Source organism: Schistocerca serialis, chromosome 3 (genome assembly GCF_023864345.2).
Source record: "Schistocerca serialis cubense isolate TAMUIC-IGC-003099 chromosome 3, iqSchSeri2.2, whole genome shotgun sequence".
NCBI classification, from domain to species: domain Eukaryota; kingdom Metazoa; phylum Arthropoda; class Insecta; order Orthoptera; family Acrididae; genus Schistocerca; species Schistocerca serialis.
This window is the reverse complement of record NC_064640.1, coordinates 364,541,831-364,562,375: the sequence shown is the minus strand read 5'-3', so window position 1 is coordinate 364,562,375 and position 20,545 is coordinate 364,541,831. Positions and strand designations below refer to the sequence as shown.

The following is a 20,545-nucleotide window of genomic DNA, read 5'->3' as shown; positions in this document are numbered from 1 at the left end:
GAATGGTGTGAAAAGTGGTAGTTGACCCTAAATAACGAAAAGTGTAAGGTCATCCACATGAGTGCTAAAAGGAACTCGTTAAACTTCAGTTACACGATAAATCAGTCTAATTTAAAAGCCGTAAATTCAACTAAATACCTAGGTATTACAATTACGAACAACTTAAATTGGAAAGAACACACAGAAAATGTTGTGCAGGAGGCTAACCAAAGACTGCGTTTTATTGGCAAGACGCTTAGAAAATGTAACAGACCTACTAAGGAGACTGCCTACACTATGCTTGTCCGTCTTCTTTTAGAATACTGCTGCGCGGCATGGGATCCTTACCAGATAGGACTGATGGAGTACATTGAAAAAGTTCAAAGAAAGGCAGCACGTTTTGTATTATCGCGAAATATGGGAGAGAGTGTCACAGAAATGATACAGGATTTGGGCTGAACATCATTAAAAGAAAGGCGTTTTGTGTTGCAACGGAATCTCCTCACGAAATTCCAATCACCAACTTTCTCCTCCGAACGCGAAAATATTTTTTTTGGCACCAACCTACATAAGGAGGAACGACCACCAAGATAAAATAAAGGAAATCAGAGCTTGTACGGAAAGATATAGGTGTTCATTCTTTCCACGCGCTATACGAGATTGGAATAATAGAGAATTGTGAAGGTGGTTCGTTTGAACCCTCTGCCAGGCACTTAAATGTGATTTGCAGAGTATCGATGTAGATGTAGATGTATATGTAATGTCTACTAATAAGTGTACAAGTAGTTTGAGAATGTAAGATGCTAGCAGACAAAGAGCAGCAAGAAGTGAGAATATCAAAATGTTTGTTTAACTGCAGTACAATACAGTCGTCATTTCAGCTTATGAGAAGTTGCTGCAGCCACTGGTATCAGCGCAACATCTGTGTGGCAATTATTATATGGTTCCAAGTTACATCCCTACCAACTGTCACTGAGACAGGAGGTGAATGAAAATCAGTTCAATCAGTTTCTCTCTGTGAATAAGCCATGAATATGAAACTTCCGGGCAGATTAAAACTGTGTGCCAGACCAAGCCTCAAACTGGGGACCTCGGCCTTTTGTGGAGAAGTGCTCTCAGACCAGTACACAGTTTTAATCTGCCAGGAAGTTTGATAGCAGTGCACACTCTGCTGCAGAGTGAAAATTTCATTCTGGAACCATGAATAATTTCACTCTAGAAGCTTCACAAAGTGTAGTGTCCTTTGATGAAACCCACGTTCGTGAATTATTGTGTGGTGAACCATCATCATATATGCTAATGTGAGGCACAGAAAATCGTAGGTGGGTTTGTCATGTTGATGGTAAGAGAAGGTGGTCTATTAATTTGTGGTATGGAATTCTTAGAGATGAAATCATCAGCTCGTTCAAGCGTACCCTGAGAGGTGAGCTATATCAAGCTTTTACCATCAACAATTTAGATGCTCATGTCGAAAATTTAGACATTGGAGGTGACATGTAGATTCAGCACAATGCTCACCTAGTTGATTCTGCGGATGATGTTGCACAAAAACTGATCAAATATTTCCTGGAAGATGGTTAGGACATAAGTATTCCCTAGGAATAGACCACAAGGTTACGTGACTTAACACCACAAGATTTTTCTTTGTTGGGATATCTAAAAAATCATTTTTGTCACCGAACCCACAATCCCAGATGACTTAAAACAGCACACCCAGGAAACTTGTTGTTCTATGATGCTGGCAAGTTCTGCACATCTTGTCCACAGGTATTTTAGAGAGCACATTGAGTTGTGCATTCAAAAAAATGGGCACCCATTTGAACACTTCACTTAAATGAACATTCCGCCACTTGAACACACCCAGTTGTGTACAGCATGTTACATCCCCTCCTAAAACTTTGAATGTTTCCATCTCTGTAACTAAAACTGACAGAAATATGATTTAAACTGATTTATGCACAGTTGATTTAAATACATCAGCTATGTTATAGAAGAAAATAATGTTGTATTTAAAAAATTATCACTCATTGTTATACCTCTCAGGAAATAACTAAATAAACTATGTTCACAACCCTGCAGAAAAAGTAACATTTCTTATGTTTACCTTTCTAAATAAATAATCCATTCAGTTATTTTGTAACTTAGAGAGACAAACATATTGAAACACCCTGTATATACAATTATGCAGAAACACCCAAGTTAGAGAAAAGGAAAATGTAGATATAATTTGTATACACTCTTTTAAACTGCAGTAAGTAATACTGTCCTCAGCTTGAAGACTGGTTGTAATGCCACACAGTTTTGTTGGGCACAGGTCCATGGAAGGAATGGTGTGTACTTGTTTTTCTATGACCTTTGTATTGACATATCCAGTTAGTGATGCACACTGAATGTGAATACTAGTGACTTTTTTCACACATACAAATCATTGTCAGATACGAAAGTATTGTTAAGTGACAGATAAAAAATTCCTTTGACTGACCATGGGTATAGCACTGAATCTTTGGATTTGTAGTTTGACATCCACTTGACTATTGAGAAAAAAGCCCAAATTTCAATGAGGGAAGACAATAATTTTGATCAAAATTACTTAGCTACAAAAAAATGAAATTATGGTATGCCATTATTCGCTAGGAGAACCCATCTGGGATTGTTTGGCCACCTGATGCATCTCTTTCTATTTGACGGCACTTCAGCGACTTGTGTGTCAATGAATATGTAGGGAATGATTTGGACAACACACACTAAGAGTGTTCAAAATTTATGTTTGATGAAAAGTCTTGCATGTACTCCATAACACTTTAAATTTTCATTTGATTAAAGAGAAACTGTTAAATAACTACAGTGAAACACTGTGATGCAGTCACATGGAATATTAAGTATCTACAGTTGTGGGCAGCCATTTGATTTTGTGAGAAGGGAAAAATCTTTATTTTCTAGTGTTGTTTGTGTATTGGACAGTTAAAATAATTTTTTGCATTTGTTATTTCATACATTTGCCTTTGTAATTTGTACAAAAAATATCTGATTACGTAAATAATTGTAAATTGTTAGTTTGCTTTGACTTTATGCACTGACAACTTTTCTAAAAAGTTAAAACTCAAATTTCTGGGTATAATATCCATGTTCACCATTGTCGAGAGCTAAAAATCTATCCACCTGACTTAACTACCTTATATTCGAAAGAACTTCTGCTGTTACTTGTAGGTGTTCTGCAATAGCCAGTCAAAATGTTTCCCAGAAATGGACTGTTATGTCTCTGCCCAGCTGTGGTCACTTACATGAAGTTAAGGTTGGAGTCTAGCCACCACAAGCACTTCAGGTGTTGACGTTGACTTCTCTGCTGTTATTCTACTGCATAGGTCCTGTCATCATCAAACTTGGGATACAGCCATTTTTTGTGTGTGTGTGTGTGTGTGTGTGTGTGTGTGTGTGTGTGTGTGTGTGTGTGTGATATTTGTAAGACACATGTGTCTTTGCTTACTCAAATTCCTCAATCCAAAAGGCCGTTAAACATTGAAATAGAGGACAACGTAAATGCAGTAGCATAATTACAAGCCTCCTTGCTCCCACCTTGACGTAAAGATCAATTCCCTCAAGCCAGATGTGAACACAATTGATTATTACTGATTGGCCACTTTTCAAACATTTTGTGAAAGCCACACATGATATCAAAAGCCAGTGTGAATATTAGAGGGGACAGTTTGATTTTATATGACGATGAGAAAAAATGGCTATTATCCTCATAAGCTCAATTTTTAACTTCAGTTTAATGTGGTTTATGTCCCAAGAACTTTTTTATTATTGCTTGCTACCTCTAAAAGCTCCACAGTCATACTCCAATATAAATTGTTTAGAACTTGCTAAACAGATAAATGCACATTCCTGGTGTTTTTTAGGGTGGACGGGATCAGATTGGGATGCTCTAGACCCTGCAATAGTAACATCATCACGGCCAGGCAGTTCAAATCATGGTCAATCATGGGTGCAGAATGTTCCTGTCTATACTTCTGCTCCTCCACCTCCGCCTCTGCCTCCAGCCCCTTCGGACTGGAGCTCCATGTCGCAGCCTGTACCTCCACCGCCACCTGGGTTTGGGCACCGACATGTCACAAGAAATCACAGCAGCAAATCACCACTGCATGAGGTTTCAAAGAGTTGAAAGTAAGTATCTTTTATATCATTGCCTGTTACACATTCAGTCAGTCATAGGTATTTCTTGTGTTTAATTTTTGTTTGACAGTGTCAGAGGACACATCCTGCCACCATTTGAACAAAAATCAACTTACACAAAACAACACAGTGTCATTCAGTATAGTTTCTTTGGAAAACACACATCACCCAACGTTCTGTTGATTGTCCACCTCAGTGTTAAGAAATTGTTTTTAATGTTATTCTTCCATTTAGTTGAAGTAAATTATTCTCATTTTTACCCATTTGCTGTTTTAGGTTGAAAATGGGCTGTGAGTACAACGAAGTGCATGCCATTTGAGGTGCTGCTTTGGTAGCTGCTTGCATATATCTAGGAACTGGATTATGATTTTTGTTTTACAGTATTTATGCTTGTGTGCTGCTCAGGATTACCAAGACTGTGTGTGAGATCAAAATGCACTAATATATCATTACATATTTTTTAAAAAAAGCAATAATGTTTCCAGAGTTTAAAAGAATTGTGTGTTGGCTTTCATGTACTCTCTGAGAAAAGACTGTTTTTGGGAGAAAGTTGAGAAATTGAAAAAGTAACATAATAGCTCCTGTGATTGATTTTGTTAACTTTTGTGACCTTTACAAAAGCAAAAAATGAATTTCTCTCTCTCTCTCTCTCTCTCTCTCTCTCTCTCTCTCTCTCTTTCTCTCTCTCTCTCTGTGTGTGTGTGTGTGTGTGTGTGTGTGTGTGTGTGTGTGTCAAACAGGAGTTTTCTTGATACACCATCTTGTTTCTGTGGCATGGTACCACATTGTCCAATTGTTTCTTTTCTTTCTATATTTTTCTTACCAAGAATGTTAAAATTTCAAAATAGTTTACCAAAGAACAACTCTTGCTTTGCCAGATCACTTGGTGAAGTGCCTTATTAATCTATGTACATTTATTCTGTTCTGAATGAAATAAATGGGTAACTGCAACTGTTCCATTTGTTTTTTGGCATATTTTCTTCAGTTATAAATTTTCTTTTGCTCAGATATTTTGAAGAGGCATATACTTTTTTCTTAAGTTATTAAATTTTATTTTGCTCAGATATTTTGAAAGTGATATGTTAATTAGCAGTGCAAGTTATCTGACAGAAGTAGATATTAAGAAAGTGCACCAGTGTTAATCGTACATCAAGAATTGTACATGTCGCAAAGAAACAGTGTAAAAGGATATTTACTTTTATTTGATACAGTGCTGTAATGACTTGTTGGTGCTTCATTGTAATGCTTTGTAAGTAATGACAGAATGGATTTGTTTCTGATATCAAACTTGCGACACTCTATTTTTTGGCACATACTGTAACAGAAATAAGAAAGACTGTGAATTTGTTGGTTAGCAGGAAATTCATGATCTTATTGGGCTGTGTTCCTTGTGAAAATAAGATTCTTGAAATGCTGACTTTCTTTTCAGTTCTTCTAAATATCTGTTTTTACTTTGTACCGTATGCTAATGAAGACCCTCAAAATTAAATTAAATATTTGTACACATTGAAGAACTTCACAGATTTGTAAAACGGTAAGTTTTACACCTCTCTGCAACTGCAGGCAGTTTCAGATACCTGTTCTGTTATTCAATGTACAAAACAACTGTTTGAGTTAATGTGCAACTTTAATAAATTAAGTAATTTCTATATGTTGATATAATTTTGTTATAAAATCCTTTTGCACTGTTTCTAGTGACATTTTGTTTATTTACAGCTTATGCGTTAAGGTTGTTAAACAGTATAGTCATAACTGTGAGAGAGTGATTACTGTCTTTTATAGTTAAAGTGATTTGTGCAACGTGAGGTTTATTTTTATAATTGCCTAAACTGTGACATCTTCCTGTGACTTTCGTCCTTTCTGTTACCACATTCATTCAACTTTGTTTGCATATTGTATTTTGTAATTTGGTAACTGGTGTTATATTGTGATGTTTATTGTGGTACAGATTGTACTTAGTAACCTAGCAGTTTGATTTGCTATACTACAGTCAAATTGCTCTTCACACAAAACTAAATTACATATATGATAAAACCTGAATCTAATTATTGCAACTGTGCTGGTAATTTTGTTTGAACTCTTTTTAAGTTCAGACATTTATTTGTATACAGATCAAACCTTTTTGTATTTACCTGTAAATAATTCATTTCCCCATTGTATAAGTGAATTACAAAATCGACATGCATGTTTTGCTTTGTTCTGTCAATAATTATAACATATTTTCTGTGGCAGTAATTATTTTCTTGGTATTTTGAAGAATGCTCAGCAAAGAAAATGATGGTATGTTCTTCACACCATGTGTCTGATTTTTGGGCTACTTCATGTAGCTAAATTTCATCTGTGGTCACTTTAATTTTAAGTTACATAGACTTTAGGTTTGTGCAACATAAGAAAATGAGACTCGCAAACCAAGTAGTATTTTATTGGTAATTAATGCTTTTTTCCTTTTTTGTGTAATATTTGTGATAGTTATTTAGAAACATAAAGGCATAATTATAATTGTTTTGAGTCATTAACTGAGAGGAAAAACACACAATCTGGGTTCTGTTTTGCTTCAGTAAAATGTAAGAAATGAATCTGAGCTATTTTTGTTTTCCTAAGAGATGATTCAGGCTAACAACTTCAAATTATTTTACATAGCCTCCTGTATTTCCTTGGCATTTGTTGTAATCTTTTCCATTAATGTGAATGTGTTGATTATATACATGAAATTATCATAAGAAAATGTTCACTTTTGCTGTAAAGAAATGGAAAAATCATGGATCACCTTGCATAAGTGAAACTTTCAATGCTTTCAAATCACATCATGTCTAACCACCAAAGTGTTTGCTTGTCATGAGAGTTCTCACAGATCTGTGGCTTTCATTAAGCAAGCCAGAGCATTTTCATACTGATTCTCATGAAGGTACATAGACAATTACAGCATTTTTCCAGTATCTCCATTGCAGGTGCTCTCTGCAACATTTGGAATTTAGCTTTGTTCAAGACATGTAACAGGTAATTCACTATCCTGGAATCATTATTGATCTTCTTCCCTTTTTCACCAAACTAACAGTATGCTCACAATGGCAACATTTGCAAACAATGTCAACATTAGTTATGCAATACATTACTAGTAAAATCCATTGTGTAACCCTGCACTACAGAGTGTAGTATAGATAAGTGTTTCCAGGTCTTCTGTTTGCCTTGCTTGCTATTGTTATACTTACTTTAATCAATAGCCATTCTAAAACTGGTAGTACTTTACCATATTTTAAGAATTCCCAGACGACACTATCAACTTCAAATAAAAATGATCATTTGAACCTACGTGACTGTTGTTTCCAAAGTTTTTACTTGGGAGTTTATTGCCAACAGTGAACCTGACCATTCAATTCTACTTTCAGCTAACAGAAAGAGTATAACTGTCGTTCTTCGTATCTACCCCATATCTTAGTTATAAATAAGTGTGTGCTTTCCTGAGATCTCCTGTGTCAGTAGCTGTGGTAGATAATTATGTTTTAAATAAAACAAGATCTGGGACTGTCCATTCACAGTAGTTTCTTACATTTCTAAGAATTAGCCTATCATCCTTTCCTAGCACAATAATTTCATATCTTTCCAATTGTTGATCATGATTACTTAACTGTAGTTATGATCTGTGTCACTATGGATACTGTAGGTGATAATTTTTTTTCCAATTAGCTGTCACCAAAGTAACTTATCCGTACTTTTACGCGATTACAAAGTCTGGAGGTTAGTTATACAAATATTTCATTAATGCACTTGAACTTCTCCAATTAAAAGAATATGTATAAAATCAATTTGAGCCTAATGACCCTAATGCTTTCAATATAAAAGGAAATCCCTCACTTCAGTCAATACCTGGGCCATTGTTCCAATATATACCATATTACACTTAACATTGTGCTATGATTCATATTGAATTGCACTGGCTGTATGTACCCAGTATTGCTACTTTTATAAAGTGAAATCAGTTTTGGGCATTTAATTAAGAATTTTTTGATAGTTCATCATCAATAACTTTTATATTTACCTACAAGAGATTGCAGATGCATTGAACCACTTAAAACCAAAGTGACATCAAAGGTTCTGAAAGTGATTTCATTTGGAAGAAACATTCTTTGAAGAGTCACACATTCAGCCCAAAGTGCTTGACTTCAAGGAAGGTTGTTTGGCTCAGAGGAGAAGTATCGTTTAAAGTACTGTAGTTGTTGGAGCCTTGCCTGTGGTGCACAGAAAGATATTAGTGTATGAACTGTATTGCTCAGGCTCTTCAAAGAAATTGCTAAATGTCTGTACAGTGATTTTTGTATTCATCCACAGCAGCAACATTTAATGTAGTCCTCCAATTTCAATGTTGTGTGTTCATGTTACACACTTCACTGTAAACATCTGGTATCCTTTCCAGATCATGCAGAAGCTATTACTGCTTTAAAACCATCTTCATTTATAGTCTCTCAAATAAGGTGTCATGATTTTGCCATTTCCTTAATCAAAATTGTAAATAATAACTCATGGATATAACTATGTCTTCGATAATTTTGTAAGTAATTACGTGGCGGACATTTTCGTTTAACATTCTCTCACTTTCAGCACTTGAGCAGACTTTGTGCAAAAATGAAGTGTTTAATGGAGTAATGAATCTTGTTTGTAACTCTAGTGAGAACTATGGCTGAACAAAACAGCAACTAAAGTATCTTGGCTTTGAAAGCCAAGAATTGCTTGGTCGGGGAAGTGAGAGATGTTTTATTAAACTTGAACAAGCTGATACAAGTAAAAAAGGTCAGAGATGGCAAGCTGTTATGTTTGTGTTTTGTGTTAATTATTTGAAATATTAATTAATTAGAGCACAAACATATACTGCACAGGTTACAATGTTGTTTGTTTCTTTGCATTTTGGGTGTTTTACTTGGCATTATTTTGAGCTCTGTTGTATATTCTTTGTGATGTTATGTATTGTTTGTGACCGTTCAATGAGGCAGGTCCTATCACAGAAGAAAATGTGTGTAATAATGGCTAATTTTTGAAAATATAAGAGACATGTATGCTGCAAAAATGTACTTCCTGAATTCTTACTCAGCAAACACTGGCTATGGTTATGATATTTTGATGTGGAGCATAGCAAATGCTTAAAAACTTTTTACTTGATCATTACTTTGTTTACATCTATGTACAGCAAAAACCTTTCATGGTTGCATTTTTTTTCTTTGCAAACAGTTAGTGTATTGTTTAATTCTGTACCATTTTGAAGTAACAATCAACATTTCTCATTAAATATCACTTTACGTGTTTGGGGGCTGTGGAATGGACAGTCTGTTTTCGTGCGTGTGCGGGTGGTGTGTGTGTGTGTGTGTGTGTGTGTGTGTGTGTGTGTGTGTGTGTGTGTGTGTGTGGAGGGGGGGGGGGGGGGGCACGTGCCTGTGAACAGGTATAATTCAGATTTCAATTGCACACTACTTAGTTTACAAATATATGCATTCATTTGGAACAAATTGAAAATAATGTGCTACACTGTAAAACGTCCTGATACCCAGTTTCTTATGACAGTGAGCATTATAGGTAATTTCAGAACTAGGGTTTTGAAACACAGTTACTTAGTAAATCTATAGCTCTTCATTTCCTGTGTCTGATATTATGTTTATGTTCCCGGAGCAAACTCAGTGGTGTGGTTCAGTGAAGATTTTAAAACTCCAATTTTTATTTAAAACATTCTCAGTGTATTGTCATGCAATAAAAATTTCCTACATGAAAATGTAATTGGTACACTTATCATTTATTGACTTTCTTATCAAAAGTGCAATTTAAGAACAAAATATTTACATCTTCGAACACTAATAATAAGTAACATCAGATGTAAAGTAGTGTTCGCAAACTACTACCAATTCATTCATTCTTTGACTGTGCATATAATAAACTGCTATATGAAACCTTTGTTATAGTTAAGGTTCTGAGCACTTCATGCACGGGCTGTACATAGCATACCTGAAAGGACTAAATGTGCTTTAAAAATTGTGAATTGATAACAGATGATGTGCATACACTCTCTCATTCTCTGCCCCCCCCCCCCACACACGCGCGTGCGCACACACACACACACACACACACACACACACACACACACACGCGCGCGATTTAGCTTAAAACACAGTAGTTCATGAGCCACAGATTTCATAAAATGAAGAGGAACATAAATAGCTCAGCATAAATAGTTACATTATCTTGATGTGGTTAAGACATACACTACAAATGTTTACAAATTCCTCTCTTGCTAGTACCTCTCCACCCCAAACTTGGTTTTGCCCTATTATTTCCTCTTAAGGCTTTAAGCTTAAATTTGCTTTATATAGTGGCACTTTATACATATACCTAGTTCTGAAAGGAATATTGTCTGTTCCTTTATTTTAAATTCTCTCTGCAGAAAAATATGGATAGGCACCATGCCATTTAATATTTCAAGCATTGTTGTACTCTCTCTCTCTCTCTCTCTCTCTCTCTCTCTCTCTCATGTATTCCCCACCATGTGCCCCCCCCCCCCCTCCCCAGCCCCCCCTCCCTTTCTCAGCTACACATACACGTCTTCCACTCTGTTTTATACATTTACTTTTTTTCTGAGAAGGAAGTTATTCTAGAGTGTGTTAAACATTAAACTTTTAAAGGTACAGCAACTTGGATATGATCATTGAACAGCTTGTTGGGCATTCTTTGCAATATAATTGCCTATTCAAGTATTTTTTTGTTGTTAGCTGTTGTTATTACACTTTCAAATCACAAGTTGTGACATAATTGCAGCAAAATCCACAGTGATCAAGGAAGGTATTTACATATTTATCCCAGTTACAGTTCACAAAAATTTTATACCAGGTTATTAGTTTGTGACTAATGACCATTTTCAGATCTCAGTACACACACTTTTCTAATCAGAATAAGTTTTGACAATTTTATATAAAATCTAAGTACCACATACATAGTTCTAGCAGGATATGTTGACTCTACGAAGCATCTTACATTTTATATAAATATGACTAAGCTTGTCTTGCTTATTAGTTTTACTGCACCATTTTTACATATACAGACACTTTGTGATTAAAAAAATTGTGTGCATGCAAGTCCGAAGATGGTCATTACTGACCAAAATTAATAACTGCTATAAAAATTTGTGATCCATAACTGGAATACAGATATGAACACTTTCAAATGGTATTGACATTTTATTTTATGTAGAAAGTTCCTAAAATAGCAAAAGTTATTAATGGTGCAATCATTATTTTATTCTGCAGTATTTTTGAATATAAATTTAAAGATTCCTTTTTGAGTTCGTAAGATGCAAACTGAACAAAGAATTGTGCAGCTGCTACATGGCACAAAAATTGTTTGAGGATCTTGTGATAAAAGGACAGCCATCATTAAACTGGAGATGGGATGTTTTATTCCTGTTACATTTACTCTGTTATTTGTGTCAAGTTATTTCTACTGTGGGAACTTCACTAATTCAAAATAGTAATAAAAATTTAAATGACTAGGCTTGGTATTGTTAGTTTATTATTATTATTATTATTATTATTATTATTATTATTATTATTTTATTACCTTCATCATCATCATCATCATCATCGTCGTCACTGTTGCAGCTCTTTTCATTTGTATTTAAAATTTGTGTTAGTGTTGTTTTGTATATTGTGGATCCATGATTTCCTCAAAAATAATTTATTATAATAATAATAATAATAAAATTATTATTATTAATGTTTTAAGACATATAAGAACCATATACTGAGACAGTCTTTGATAAATATTTATGTACGTACATATATGTATACATTTCTTGCAACTGTTATGAGTTGGTGCTGGTATCAGTTAATCACTTCCATTTAAATTTGGAAGTTTCAAAATAACTTTGCATTTAGTAAAAGACAAAAAAAAAGTGAAACAACAGTATTTAGTTTGGCTTTTTATGTTTCATGTGTTCATACTGTGTGTGTGTGTCTGATTTCATTACTATGAAGTAATGATCCTTGAATCAATTTTGTGGAAGCCACCACATGAGAAAAACAGTTAATAACTTGGTTACAATCGTACTGCCCATGACAACTGTCACCTATTCTAAACTTTAATGGAAATGTGCAAAAGCAGGAACTTGTCTTGCACCACGGAGTGAATAAACAGAGTTATTTGAATCATAGGCCGCCTTTTTTTTGTGTTGCCTTGTGTTGTCACCTGTTCCTTTTATGCAACAAACATCAATATTATGGTAAGCAAAACACCAACTAAGTATAATATGTACATTTTTAGAACTGTTGTGTGGTTCACCATTCTTACAACCACTTGTAACAATTAGTTAACCTATTTTTATTTTTTTGAATTGATGTGTTTGATTTGTGAGGATGTTTCTTTAAATCTTCTGTGCATAATATTCTGCAAACATTTTCCAGACAACCTGGGTAAATCTTTTAACAAAGAAGTTATCTTAATTTTTATTTTATAGCAACAACAGTGGATAACATGAAGAAATATTTTTTCTTCAGTAAGTAAGTAGGGAGCTCAATGTCTTAACTTATTGTAAAGTAAATAAATCTATTTTGTTTGTACACCATGCCTTATTATTTTGGAAAATAGTTTTGTTTTTTGTTATACCAGTGGTGTACTGTGCCAACCTCCCTTTTGCACCGTTTGCACATTTGCAGTAACTCTGTTTAGTATCTGACAGTGATTTGGATTATCCACCTAGCCTGGGTATCTATAGAGAGAAAACATCACAGGTAGTCGGGCTCCAGGTGACAGCTGCGACCCATAGCCGCACAGCCGCAGTGGCGAGCTCATGAGATGGTGCTGCCATCTGGCGACTGTTTACTAATATACTGCTGCCTGACAATTACAGCCAGTTTCTTGCTATTCTCTGAAGCCTGAGCCTCATGCCATTGAATAACAGAGTATTTTGACCTTGCCTGATTACATTTTGAGCTATGTTCTTTCCCTTGGGTTGTAGTATACATACAGATGACATGGCTATGCTTTGAATTGTGTTGGTTATTCACTTGCCTCATGATCTTTGCTGTCATTCATTCTGCTGATCTCCGTGTTGCCACCAGTGCAGGTTGCTAAAAAACAGTGTTTCTGCTTACTCAGAGTAGAATAAAAAACTGTGGTTATGTTACACAAAATTGAAAACAGCATTAACAGCTGGGTTTTATGGTCACGATTCCTAAGCGGGATGGTGTGCTGCATGTTTCATATACCTTTTCCAATGCATCAAAGCTTGATGTATTATTTCTTATATGTATTTTTCTAATAGCTCAGTGTGTCTATACTTCTAATGTTCCAGTTAAATGATTCATAAATTTTTAAAGAAAGAAATGCCTTTGCTTTGGCATCTACTTATATTTATTCTAGTATTCTCAATGCTCTGTTGGTAGGAAACGAGAGCAGATGCAGTATAAGAAGACGAAGACAGTAAGTTTGTTTTGGAGTGCTCAATACAGACATGAAATGGCTAGCCCAAAAGTTAACATGTGTTGTGATATCTCTCTCTCTCTCTCTCTCTCTCTCTCTCTCTCTCTCTCTCTTTCTTTTTGTGTGTAAGCAGAAGCTTAGGTTGTATGCTTTCTAAATTATTCTTTCCTTGACTTTGGTCACATGAAGTGACTTCCTCATGATTTGGTCTTCTTTCCTGTTTTGTTCTTTCCAGTATTTCTTCATTCTTTCAGTGTGCTATTTTCTTCTTTCATTTGACCATACAGTGATGAGTTACCGGATATATTCTGAAAACCCTCAAACCTCTGAATCTTGTTTTAAAAAATGAGCAGTTCAGAATTTCTGTTTTTGTAGTTTTAATTTTTGCTAAGCCCTTTTCTTTTGGGGGGGGGGGGGGGGAGAGGGAGATTTTTGGCAAAATGTTCAAACATGTTTTTTTAGTCAGTCTTTCTGGGACCAGTTGTACCAACTGACCATAAAACAAAATTCTTCTTTTCCTGAGAGCATCTAACAGTTTTTCAGTTTGGGTGTAGATATCTTCATTACTTATTACCATCAATGTTCTCAACTTTTCTTAGACCAAATATTTCCCACAGTCCTAGTATCTTCCTTTCCTTTTTCTCCAACTCTTTAATTTCACCCTTTTTGTTGAAAACTAAACATGCCACTGCTTAGGGGCACTTCAGTTTTATGACAGTGTTGTAATGGATAAGTGATTTCGATTTTCTGGGCTCTATTTTGCTTTGGTTCTTTATTTTACAGCATTCAGCTGTATTATTTCCCCTAACTACTTAAATTTATTGTTGATTCTGCTCTCTCTCTCTCTCTCTCTCTCTCTCTCTCTCTCTCTCTCTCTCTCTCTCTCGTGCTTATTAATTTTGAAGTACTTGTAATATTCATTATAAAACATGTCTCAAAAGAAATTTGTAATCTAGTCTTTTCCACCATCTATCAGCAGATTGATTTGCTCAATTGCTGTATGTATTTCTGGAAATATTGCTAAATTATATGCTAAGGCAGTTGGGTTCCTTATTAAGTCTTTATATCCCTATCCAATGTCTTGGATTCCGTTTTCTTGAAGTGGATTTTCTTGAAGTCTTAAGATTCCATTCCCTTATCACCCTTTCCCAAATGCAGTTGAAGAGCATTTGAAAGAGGCTGTAATCTTGTTTTGGTTTGAAGTGGCTTCTAAATTTCTCTGTGGAATTTTGTTTGGGATTTTGTTTCTGCCAGTGTTTCCTTAATTATTTTGAAAACTTGCTTTTTATTACTATGCCGAATTCTCCTAGTTTATTGAAAATTGTTGTTCTGTGTAACGATTCATAGGCTTTCTGGTCTGTAAAGGTATCAACAAGATTTTTGCTTCTTAAACAATAGTTCCTTATGATCAGTTTCAAATTCATAATCTGCTCTATGCAGGACTGGCCCTTTCTAAATCCCACTTGGTATTCACCAGGCTGATGGTCTAATTTCTCTTTCAAATGATTTTGAAGGATCTTGAATAGGATTTTGTACATAACAGCAACTAATGAGATTCTTCTACAGTTGTCATCACCTGCCATAGTTCCTTTCTTGTGTGAAACTATATGAGAGCACATTTCTATTCTTCAGGAATTTTCTCTGTTTCCCAAATTTCCTCCAAAATTTTTCAAACATATTTTCCTAATTTCTGTGACAACAGAAACCTAAAGATACCACTGATTTCTCATAACTGAAGAGCTTCTTGAACTACCTTGCTAGAGTTTTCACTATTAACTGCTAGTTCACCACTTTTCTTTTCAAACAGACTTGGCAGTTGATTCTTTGCTAATTCAGTTTCCAAAGCTTTATAGAAATTTCTTACTTAGTTTTTCTGGAAATCGTCTTCAATTTCATGTAGAGAAGATTTTTTTCAAAATTTCTTGTAGTGGCATGTAGATTTTTAGCAATTTGTTTTCTTTGGTTTATGAATTCCAAATAAACAACTAATTTATCTGTAGTATATCATGTTTTCCATGCTCTCAATCTTTCCTCTAAGGTATGTTCAAGGTTGATCCACCATCTGTTTTTCTTGTTCTTTTCCAATGGATCTGTTTTCTTCTCAACATCTATTATTTTGGTACGGATGCTTTTTCAATCAATCGTTCCTAAGTTGTTTAATTTGGTCTGGAAGATTTTGTTGTTGTTCTGTAATTCCATTAGTCTATTTAATTCCTGTGGCTCTTAATCTTGCACTGGGGAATGCATTTTACCATAATTGTTGTCAAGTTATGGTCTGTTTCAACATTGTCTCCTTTCTTCACCTTGCTGTTCATTATTTCTTTGGTGTTTCTAATCCTAAATTTCAATTTGGTAATCTCCAGGTGTCTTGTTTTCTTGGGAGCTTTTCGGCTGGTTGATTTGGGGGAGGGGACCAAACAGTGGTTTTAAGTAGAAATATTTGCACAGACTGCTCAGTCTTTCCCAGTTCTAATTTGTATTTGTTTTTAATTTTGATTTTCAGTATTAGTGCTAGCAGAAGGTGTGATTGACAACGTGGCATAAAACGTGGGTTGGCATAGAGAAAATAATAGATGGACTTGATTTTGGAATTTCATAAATAAATTTCAGGGTATTATGATTAAAATACTCTTTCAAGGAGAGTAAATTATGAATTTGTAACACGAAGAAATATAGCTAAGTGCGTCTATAAGGGAGACGTATATACATGAGGTGGTTTTGGAGTTGCAAAAAACTGTAGGTAATGTAATTATCATGCATTAGTAAAAATGTCTACTTGTAGGCTGGATTACAGAAAAACAGATAAAAATATGGAGAGAGGGAGGGAGGACATTATAAAGTTAAGGGAGTGTTGCACAGATTAGTAAATCAGTGAAGTTGCACAAATCAGTAAATCAGTGAAGTTGCAATCAGCACCTAAAGCACAATTGGCAACCCATCAGAAAGTAGTGTTAAGGAAAAATAATTTAAAAAGAAAGAAGAAAAAGTAGTGGGGATGATGGAACGAAAGATGTAATAGTACAGGTTTTGGGAAATTAAAGAATCAGGAAACTTGGCACAATAAAAATGACTAAAAATGGTTTTAAAATGCAAAAAACACACAATTTTGTACCACAGTTTTAGTTTAACAGGGCTTTAAAATATCACTGTTCTACAATTTTTGAAAAGTTAAATTGTTGTGATATAACAGATGTGGACTGCATGTGGGTTATGGTTCTCTGGTGGAGGGGGAGGGTAGGTGGTGCAGAAGATAAATGCAGCTAGTTGTCACAGGTAATTTATGAACTTTTAAGTTGGACAGGTGTAAATACAACACCCAGAGGCGGCAGTGAAATTTGGTGAACTCGGACCAGCACGGGCTGGCGGGGATGCATCCTTTTTGTCGGAATGGCTCAGTGGCGAGCTTATCAGTGCGTCATTGTATCTCATTGTTGGGTCCTGTGGCTGTGACTCTGTTCTCATAACTGCAGTCAGAACAATTTGGTTTGTGGCCTTGTCGGTAGCCAAGTGTCAGGACACAGGGCCAGTGACTAGAGAGCAGTGGCTGGTATGGTTGAACTCCAGTGGCTCGAGACATTAGCTTGACCCCAGCTCATCCAGGCTGTGGCTGTATCTCAGTTTGAGATCCCGTCAAGATAGCAGAACAACACTGGCAGCCTCGCAGTCGCAGGCCACACACAGTGGACATTGGTTCAAAGCCCAGTCACAACAATGTGCCCAGCCTGGCAGTCCAGTCCAGTTCAGAAGGCAGGTCATATATGCTACCTGCCAAGAACTACCAAAACATCTTGAAACACCAGTTATCACCGCAGAAACTAAGTCTTAGAAGCAGAGCCACTGGTGTGGTATAAGTGCTGAACTAATGGATGTCGATAAGCACTTGGATTTTGGCATCGGGCCCCTCACATCTTGGAATAATTTGGCCCATCAAATTCCTGACTAGATATAGTCTGGCTTATACAGAGGTGCTGTTACCTTTACAATTTACACCTTCCAAACTCCCCGTTAAAAGACAAATATTGAGTACAGCTTGGTCATTTCCTCACTTTTGCTTACGCTATTAGTGGAAGTCACAGATCACAGGATGTAAGGGTTATATCCAGGCAATATGCTTAAGTTAGCAATAAACAGTGTCTACTGTCACTAAAATGCTGAATGGCATCAACATGGCAGTTCCCACGGCAATGAGCCGACAGTGATGTGTGGGTAGTATTTCTTCACTTGGACAAACAGATGCTCCAATGGTATGCAGTCTGGTCCAGGAAGGCTAGAACGGTTGAGTGTAAGGTGACATCAGATGTACCCAACACATTTACGGAAGAAGGGGCTGCAGATTCAATGGATTATGGAATGTGAAGTAGTCTTTGTGTGGTTGAAATGAAGTTTATAAAACTGCAACTCCTGACTCGCACCATAGTTGTATGTGCAGGGTGATTCTGCCCATTAAAAGACAGCCATGAAGCACAGTCTCAGTTGCCAGCAGTACCTTTGAAAGCGAGGTGGGAAATAGTAAGGAAGAGCGAAAGAAATGAGATACCCCAGTGATTACAGTGACATATGGATATGCCCTAAGGTCACTGGGTGGTCTAGCAAACTAAGACACGATTTCTGTCTGCCTCTTATATGTGGTACAAACTTGGTGAATAAGACACTATGCCTTAACCAGTTCTTCATTTTCTTTCAAGGGCTCAACTGTACATACATAAGATATTAACTGGCTTGTCCACTCCTACATCCACCCAGTCTATCTCCTATACCTTTCAGTATTACATCCCACGACTTGAGTCTGAGACTTTATATGCAGTTTCATTGGCTTCCCTAGTATCTGGGGTGTACCTTGCATCTGTTCGGTACTGGCAGCAGTAAAACTGAGATGGAACAATGTCCCATCCAGTTAAACTATGTGCTGTTGTAGATCAACTTTGGCGTGATGTTTAGTCAGGAAATTGAGCCCAAGTATGATGTCACAGCTTAGAGCCATGCTAGAAAGAACTTCGGTGCAAGCCTGGAAGCCTCCATTCCAACTTTGCCCCCCCCCCCCCCCCCTCCCAACTCATAAACCCAATAATGCTGAACAAAGCAAGTGAATAATGCCTCCACCTACACAACTTAGCTTACAATTAGGTGGGTACAAATTCCTTATATGGAGTACACCCTAATTGGCTTCAGATACTTGAAATGTATGTAGAAAAAAATTTTTGTCTTCCTCCAAAATAGTCATTTAAACAATAGACTGTCTGATTCTACAAGGGGACACATAGAGCTAATATCCGCTGGAAACTGTGCACTGTGGCTACACTGTTCCGTCTTTCATTTAACATTGCTGTGGGAGATCTGTCCTGTGAGCCCCACCCTTGTGTTTACATGTTCCTTGCTGGCAATCCCATTTGGAGTGCCAACCTGTTTACATTTCTTACATTATGATTCCTACAAGACTGTAGAATGTGTCCCAGCTGACAACATCTGTAACACACAGTCTCAGCATTAAAAACTACTTCCTCTCTCTCAGCTTGGTCACCGCATCAGTCTCGGCCAAAACTGCCTTTGCTGTTACAATCTTGTTTTAAGTTTGTGGAAACTCTATCTACACTATATGTGACATCTCAGGAGGCAAGCCCCACAATAATGCATTCAATGGTCTTTGTTCTGCCTCCCGCAAAATTGGCGTTTTCATCATGTAGCAATTCATATCTATTAATTATTTCTTTTCTTTATGCAATCCACAGAGCTCTCAACAGATTATCCGTTTCTGAGTTACCCCTCTAAGTGGTTTCCAGTAGTATCCAGACGTTTTCTTTCTTTCTTAATGCTCCACTAGTCACTGCAAATCCTGGAAAGATTGAGTATTTCACAATTTCTTGTGCCGCATCACATATACTTTTGTATCACCTGCTAGTTTCAGTTGAGCCATGTGTTTTTAAGCAAAGTGTAGCATAACTAAAATTTTGACATATCCAAAGACTAATGGAAGTACATTTTGTGTCTAAACAAAACTGAATGAGGCACAATTTTTGAAGTCCATTGATAGGTACTACGTAACACTTTCACATGATGAGCAGTTTGTCACAAGCATTTTCTTTGTGCATTGCCTATTGCTTCAGGTCATCAGATTTGGAAGTGTGGGTTTAGGCTGGTAGAATCATTGGTTACATTTCTTGATGTGATATAGTGCAAACTTTTCACAGAAATGCCAAAAAGAAAGTGTATATTTACTGATGAAATTAAAGCTGAGTTTCCATATCTGAAACTAGAATAACAAATTAAGAAATTAATTTGCACATTGCATAAAAGCACTTTTTCAGTCGACAGTGGATTCCGATCTCATATTGCGCAACATGATAATGTAGAGAAACACAAGCAAAACTTTGTCTCAAAATATGATTTTTTGCTATGTCTTTTGTTACAGCAGTGCCACTACAAATTATGGAAAAAAAGCATCTTATTGTTGAGGAAGGTACATTTCTTCAACAGTGAGCAACTTAATGGTGAATATTTCAGTACATTTACAAAAACTACTGTAAAAGATATAGAAAATGTGATACTGCCACTAAAAAGTAAATCATCAGCAGGATGGGATGGGATACCAACAAAAGTGTTAAAAACAGTCTCTAAAATTATTGCCCAGACACTAACTACAATAATTAACCAGTCCCTTCAAGAAGGTTATTTTCCAGGCACACTGAAGTATGCAGTAGTTAAGCCATTATTCAAAAAAGGCACAAAAGAACACATGGGAAACTATCATCTAGTCTCTCTTCTTCCATCACTGTCAAAAACATTTGAGAATGTAGTCACCATACAAGTTCAAAATTTCATAGAAAAATTTAAAATAATCTCAAAAAAATCAGTATGGATTTCAAAAAGGCAAAACCATAATGTCTGCTATAAATAATTTTGTTGATAAAATTAGTTCGTCTCTAGACAACTCACTGCATGCCACAGG

The 20,545-nt window shown here is 36.0% G+C and overlaps 1 protein-coding gene across 1 annotated transcript in view; it reads left to right on the top strand.

Annotated features, from left to right (window-relative positions):
• LOC126470866 (myb-like protein Q) overlaps positions 1-10,221 on the top strand; it is a 188,716-nt gene extending 178,495 nt beyond the window's left edge. The window contains exons 15-16 of the mRNA XM_050098881.1: positions 3,879-4,143; positions 4,429-10,221. Coding sequence (XP_049954838.1) covers positions 3,879-4,141 — 263 coding nt within the window. The 3' untranslated portion in view covers positions 4,142-4,143; positions 4,429-10,221. The remainder of the gene's footprint in view (positions 1-3,878; positions 4,144-4,428) is intronic.
• Positions 10,222-20,545: the final 10,324 nt, after the last annotated feature.